The sequence below is a fragment of the Parasteatoda tepidariorum genome, chromosome 10, assembly GCF_043381705.1.
Source record: "Parasteatoda tepidariorum isolate YZ-2023 chromosome 10, CAS_Ptep_4.0, whole genome shotgun sequence".
NCBI lineage: Eukaryota > Metazoa > Arthropoda > Arachnida > Araneae > Theridiidae > Parasteatoda > Parasteatoda tepidariorum.
This window is the reverse complement of record NC_092213.1, coordinates 84953119-84960625: the sequence shown is the minus strand read 5'-3', so window position 1 is coordinate 84960625 and position 7507 is coordinate 84953119. Positions and strand designations below refer to the sequence as shown.

Below are 7507 nucleotides of genomic sequence, written 5' to 3'. Positions count from 1 at the left end.
ATTATAAATTAATAATTATAAATTAATTATTTAAAAAATTAATTAATTTAAATATTAAGTATAATTTATAGGATATATACTTTCTTTATAATGCCATTACATATTTCTATTAATATAAAAAGTTTCAGAGCTTTTTATTCACTTTACTTTTTTGGGATTTTATGAACTGAAAAATGACAGTTTTCGTGAGAATGACCCATATATATACAGTGAACTCTCGCTACTACGATATTCAATACAACAATAACTGCCTTTATTACGATAATGTTTCGTAGTCCCGACGAACTTGCATGTGAATTAATGTCATGCTCCTCTCAATATTACGATATTCTCTAAAGCAATAAACCTCTGTAAAACGAATTTTTTCCCCCAAATTTAAATCTTATTTTCTCCATTTATTATTGGTTTTCAAATAATGTAAAAAATCTTAACTAATCATCCTTTGCCATTTTTTTCCTCTCTTCTGACAAGAGAAGACTCACTGCTGACCACCCCCAAGACATTCCATTCTTAGAATTGCCTCCCTTATCTCTTAAGAAGTCACAGATGGAACATTCCCGTCTGATTTCATTTCCTTCATGTTAAAAACTGATCGTGAGTCACAAATGACCACAAGCATCACATTAACACCAGAAAGATATTTTTTTCTGCAGAGGGTGGGTGGAGCACCATTCGCAAACGAAAATCATTTTCGCTCTTTGGACTCAATGCATACTTGGTTGGTTGAATTGACAGTAAAAAAAAATGAATAAACAAACAAAAATATCCTATTTTCAATAAAAATGGTTTTCAGGTATGTTTACGATCTTATTTTCTGATTTTATTTAAATCGTTCTTAATATTTAACCATAATTAACACTCTGCAAATTAATTCCTTGCATAATATATAAATACATTCATATTTAATACATATATAACATTAAAAAAAATCTTATTGTGTTCCCAAAGTATGCAGACCCTCGATATAACAATATATCCCTCAATAACGATACATAATGGATTCCATCACATGTCAATACTGGTGGCAACGAGATAGCAGATAGATTGGCCAAAGAGGGCAGTGAGGAAAATATGTCCACCGGGTCATCACTTGTCAGGAACTTGACTCCAATGAAAAATATAGACAAATAATCAATCTGGCAAACTCCACCTACGCCCCCAATGGTACACCGCAACATCTCCTGGCACCCTTCTGGGAATGAATTGCGATCGAAGCTCCCAGACTGCCTTGGCCAGATTATCAACTGGTCACCTAAAATGTCTAACATTCGAACGTGGCACAAAAATTTAACCGACTTGTAAAAAAATGCTGTGTTCATCCAGTCTCACCGAAACATATACTTGATTATGTGAGACTATCCAGGGCGGACTTAACTTCCGATCACCTGCTGGTCATCGACTTTTCTGGCAGTCAACAACTTTTTGGAGTTGATCTGATTAATGCCAGATCTATGAGGATAAGCAACAACGATATATTTACAGTGCGACTTTGAGGAGAACTCCTCCAGACTAAGGGACTGGGGCTGTCTGCTGCTATGGTAACAAGCGAGAGCACATTTCTAATGGGGTGAAATGGAGGAAAGAAGGTGTCGTTTGGGTACTCACGGCAACCTATGCCGAGATTAAGACAAACCTATTCACTCCACACCCCAATTCGAAGTGTCCCTTCCTCGTAACCATGGAACCCGCCATGACGCGAGACGGATGTCTGGAAGAGTTCTCCTGAAAGCCGCACTATATTTGGTCCAAAAAATATTGTTGTTTTACTGTATATAGTTGCGTCCATTTTCTTAGGCATGCATTTTGTGCTACGTCCGGCATTACAAACCTCACCGAGGTTCTTTGTCCCCTTCTTCCAACTTCTCCGCGCCCCCAACACAACTCGGTGTCTACTTCTGTTCGCAGTACAGCGCGATACTGAACTCTTCCTACATTACATGAATATAAATGAAGCTTCTTACCTTTCGAGGTTTCCATCATTTTCGTAAACTCCTTCCTACAATCCTCTCCTTCTCCTAATACCACACCGACGGAAATCACGAAAACTGACAACAAGAACAACTTGGCCATCTTGATTTTATGTAGTTGCAATTGAGATCCACTGAATTAAGTATATCATCTGCACAAAATAAAGTTACCTATTTATACCATCCACCTACCTTTCGGACTGGTATTGTGCAATGAATTAAACAATGAAATGTGTAGTAAACGTGCTGCAGATTTTAGTTATTTTTTTATGTCGTATAGTCTCTGTTTAAACATCTCACACTGTGTTCTCGAACAATAATATACATGGAAGATTGAAAGCAAAAATATCCTTTTTTTTCCCCCTTATCCGAACATGAGATCTTTTCAACTAAAACATGCATGCGTGCGAATCTACTTAATAACTCTTTCGTTAGGTGCTTCTCTTTCATTCAAATTTTTTTTCCTCCTTTTTTTTTCCAAGTAGGTCGGTTTTTCTTTTCAAAATAATGTCGATTAAAAATATAATACGTTTGCTTATGGATAAATAAGGAAAACAACTGTAGAGCCTTTTGAAAAATAGGGAAAAGGAAATAATTTGTTTTTAGGAATGCAAAAGGTCCTCTTTTTCTTTCTTTTTTCGTAAAAAAAAAAAAGAAAAGAAAAAGAGGAGCTTATTTTGGTGTTTGTGGACAATTTCATGGTAAAAAACTCTATCTTACTCCTAAGTTTTTGAGTTCTCGGTTAAAGTAATAATACATATTGAGTCACTAAAATTCACTCGCACAATTAATAACAGTAATAATAAAAATTTTGCGGAAGAAATTTTCAAATTTATTTACAAATAATCCCAATTTCTTCTCAAATTTCGATTTAAAAAAAAATTTAGGAGAATACTTTATTAAGGAAAATTTACCATGTCCTCTTGCATCAAAAATTTCTCGTTTTGTTCTTTCCACCCCACCTCCCATTAATATCATATTAAAATCATGATATATTTGTATTTTTCAAGCGCACTCTAAAAACCGCGGTGTAATATCCCATTCGAATTTGATGTAGAACAACCCCAAAAAAGAGTGCAAAGAAAAAAATTGAAATTTATTTTTAATAATCTTGAAACGGCAATCTTGAAGTAAAGACGCAATGGAATACCTGCAAGTGACGTAGTGTGGGTATCTCGATGCTGATTGGTTGTTAAACGTGGCATTTGTTTATGTTAGTAACTGTACTTTCCATTCCATTTCGAGTTTGCCAGCTCTTCAAGCATCGATTTTCTTAGGTGACACATTCTATATTCATGCACAAAGATTCTTTGACAGTGATTTCAATTATTTCACTATATATTTCTTAACACAAAGACAGGCATGAAAAGTCATGTGGAACATAAACAAACTAATTATGTATCGAAGTTGCCAGGTATACAAAGCAAAAATTTTTCACGGTTATAATAAAAGACGCGGAAAAAAAAAGTTAAGTAAAAGACGTAGACAAGAAAGACTTACATTTAAACAAATTTGATGTGCGAAACGGCACTGTATTTAATTGACTTAACGTTAATTAACATTCTAACTTACGTGGAAGAAACTTAGGTCAACTTCAACACGCCATTTTGCTCATAAACGATCAGCTGGTGCTGACAACATTGGTTACATGTGTTGGTATTTGTGATCTTCCTCTTGAAGTGCAAGTATAAAATTATATTGAAAGCGTAATTGTGTCTTTATTTCAAGATGACACCAAATAGAACTTTCATGTCGAATGTTGACCCTAGCAGCAAAATTACTTGGGAACTCATTGGGCTCATATTTACCAATCTTGGCTCAAAACGGCTTTAAAGGGCCATTATTTTGCCGATTTAGAAATGTTCAAATTCTCCCGATATTTTACAGCCACTATTCAGCCGATGTTTACCCTATATAAAATTGTCAAATTTACCCAATATTTGATTTTCCTTATTTGCCCAATATCGGCCCTATACAAATTTGCTAGGTTCACCCGATATTTTAAAGCCGTTATAGTTAGCCTTCGATATGGAAGTATCAGACTCAAACGATGTTTTATAGCCGCTATTCAGCCAATATTAACCCAACATAAAATTGTCGGATTATTCCTATATTTTAAAGCCGTTACTCAGCCAATATGGACCATAGATAAAACTGTACGATTCACCCGGTATTTTAAAGCCATTATATAGTCAATGTGGGCCCTATATAGAATAGTTTGATTCGTGCAATATTTTTCAGCCGTTATTCAGCCAATACAGACCCTATATGAAATTGTCCAATTGAACCCGATATTTTATAGTCGTTACTCAACCAAAATAGACCATATATAGAATTGTATGATTCACTTGATATTTTAAAGACGTTATTCATCCCTATTTAAAATTGGCCGATTAACCCAATATTTTTGCAGCCGTTAAATAAAACCTAAAATAAAAAACTCTTTTCTCTAAAATCATACTTAGGTGTTTTCAAATCTCATGGGTGGATAGCCATCAATGTAACTCTAGTGCTACTTTAAAATATAGGGAGTAGCCGTCAGCACCAATCAATTAGCATATTTGAGGTCACCCTCTCGAACCTTAGTTGAGTCTTAGAACGTGAAGATACGATCATTAGAACAAAAGTTATTCAGGAAGGTTTTTTTTTTTAATATTTGGAGCACTGTACATTAATTCATTGGATATACGTGTATTGTAGTACATACGTTCATCGAAGATGCATGTATTGTATGTAAATACATTGTGTATATGTACAGGTATACATAAGACATACATAGATTGAATATATGTATATGCATACATAGTACATAAGTGTAAAGTTCATATATACATTGTACATACAAACATTGAATATAAGGCTAATTTTAGTTTTTGCGCATTTCGCCATGTCTCTAGAATTTTTTAAGCAAATTTACAGATTTTTGCTCATATGTATAAAAATGGTTGATCCAAAGATGCACCTTGGACATCTTTGGATAAACAAATTGAATATGTATTAAATGAGAGTAATAATTCCATGCAAAAAGATAACTATTAGTAAAGATTTATTATTTTTTTAATAACAGTCGAAAACATATTGAATTGTTAGATTTACAATTTTTTTTTTTTTTACATCATTTCGAGAAATGTGATTTTAAATGGCAAAATTCAACATTTGAGCTGACGTATTCCTGAGAAATTTAATTTTCAAAAAAAGTTGTATTAAAAAACGGGGTTTTAGTGTCAGTTTTATATTGAAATATTTTTTAGCAGCAGCAGGAGGACACAATTTTGAGATTGACCCTAAATTCTATCTGTATAAATTTAAAAGCCCTAACTTCATTTTCCTCTTCCGAGGAAGTTAGAAAACAAAAATTTGAAACATGTGCTCGCTTAATGAGATGATTAGAAATACTAAAACAAGTTTCATTTCAAATACTCTCGATATCTCGAAAACCTTGTAATGACAAAAAAATTATTTACCTATTACAGGGGTGATTGTGAGTCCAAGTCAAAATTCCGGAAAATTCCCTGAGTTAAATAATAAATAAAAAAAACCAGTTTAAATTGAAAAATTAGGAAAAAATTGAAACAAGGTTTTTTTTTCTTCATTTTTCTCAATATTTCTTAGTTTACTTAAAATATATTTAAAATTTTACACATACCTATGATGACCTGGTGAAGTAAGTTTCATAGTTTTTNACCTTTGAAAATTTGATTTCCGGAAACTTCTGTGATCAATGATTTTTTGAAACGTCTGGACCTTCGATCTCCGGAAACTTCCGGATCACTGTTTGCGAAAATTCCGGAAATCCGAATTTTTTCCGGAGCACAATCAGCCCTGCCTAATATTAATTTGAATTCCTATGTCGGAGAGTTTCTTCTCAAAACCTTGTTATGTCCAATTTGTTTCGAAAATTTTTCGGAAAAATCACAATGTAAGTTTATTGTAAACCAATTATTTTTCTACTTAATGCATCATTATTTTTTGTCTTACTTTTAAAAATAAAATTATTATTGTTGTATTTATAGTCAACTAACATTACATACATATTTCTTATTCCTAAGCTTCATGACTCCACTTTTTAGAGTAATATTTGAGAATATATTTTTTTACTTTTTAGAACATATTTAGTCCTGAACTTTTTATCTCGAAATTCCTTTAGAGTATCGAGAGATATCGAGAGTATTTTGTAATTACCCCAATTAAAAGTTTGTTACGAAGATAGACCGTGTTTCTCATAAACTAAAGTGAGAAATTACAAAAGTTTCATTTCGATATGGTTTAATTCACCTATTAAAAGCAAAACCTCACTCACTTATTATTAACTCTTGCACCGCCCATGAAATTTAAAAGCTAAAGGTGAATAAAAAAACTAAACTATAGGGATAATTAGCCAAATCGATAGCAATGTTAATTGACCGCTTCCTTTGCCAATTTTTTTAAAGAAAAAAAAATGCAAAAAATCAACACATTTTTTGTTGTTAATAAATACAAGGAACTAAAACAAAACATAATACACAAGTTCTAAGTTGAAATTTTAATTTCTTTATGTGTAAAAGATATATAATTTACCATCAGTTTACTATCCCAAACTATTTCGGGCAAATGAAAAAAGTTAAATATTAGTCTTTGTATATGTTCACATTTTCATAATCTGAAAAATCATCTGCATTACTTTCACTTTCGCTAGCGAACGCCATTTTTTTCTTTTTTTTCTATGTAAATTCACCAAACATCGTACATTCAATTGTACAAAACACGTCCGCAGTCTCACAAATACCACAACTCCCAGACAAAAATTGGCAAACTTCCAATCACAGCTGTATATACAATTGTACAAAAAAAGTTTTAATTTCGATATTTTGTAGAATTGGGACAATTAACCCTGATGGTACAATTACAGTCATTATTTAAAAATCTTTATGTACTCAGAATCCCTCAAAACCACCAAAAAACATTTTCTTAAAATTGCTAAATATTAAGTTACTTAACGCTTACTTTCGTTTTCATCTGAAACGCGGAATCACGTGATTATTCACGAACTGACGTCACTCTTGTTCATCTGCCGTTCTTTTAAAATTGCTGGGCTGTGAAAGCCTTTATGTTTTTGGAATTATTGTTATTGTTGTTAATTTACGTCGCACTAGAGCTGCACAATGGGCTATTGGCGACGGTCTGGGAAACATCCCGAAGGATGATCCGAAGTCATGCCATCACAATTTTGATCCTCTGCGGAGGGGATGGCACCCCCACTTCGGTAGCCCGACGACCTGCGCGCGAAGTCGAGCACTTTATTGTAGAACAGTTTAACGAGGACCAGTACCGCACACCCTCGGTCCCTACGCAGACTGATCCAAGTGGTCACCCACCCGCACACTGACCTTAGCCAGTGATGCTTGACTTCGGTGATCTGCTGGGAACCGTGTCTTAACGATCAGACCACTTCGGGACCGGAATTTTTGTAATTAAATCCAACAATTTTAGATGTGAGAACAAAGATACATATAATAAATTGTGCCCTAATGTAGCTTAATATAACGTATTTTTATAATATT

General features: G+C 33.4%; 1 protein-coding gene across 1 annotated transcript in view; it reads right to left on the bottom strand.

Annotated features, from left to right (window-relative positions):
* Positions 1 to 2184, bottom strand: part of LOC107437610 (uncharacterized) — a 16414-nt gene extending 14230 nt beyond the window's left edge. The window contains exon 1 of the mRNA XM_043045070.2: positions 1962 to 2184. Within this exon, the coding sequence (XP_042901004.1) occupies positions 1962 to 2070 (109 nt within the window). The 5' untranslated portion in view covers positions 2071 to 2184. The remainder of the gene's footprint in view (positions 1 to 1961) is intronic.
* Between the last annotated feature and the right edge of the window lie 5323 nt (positions 2185 to 7507).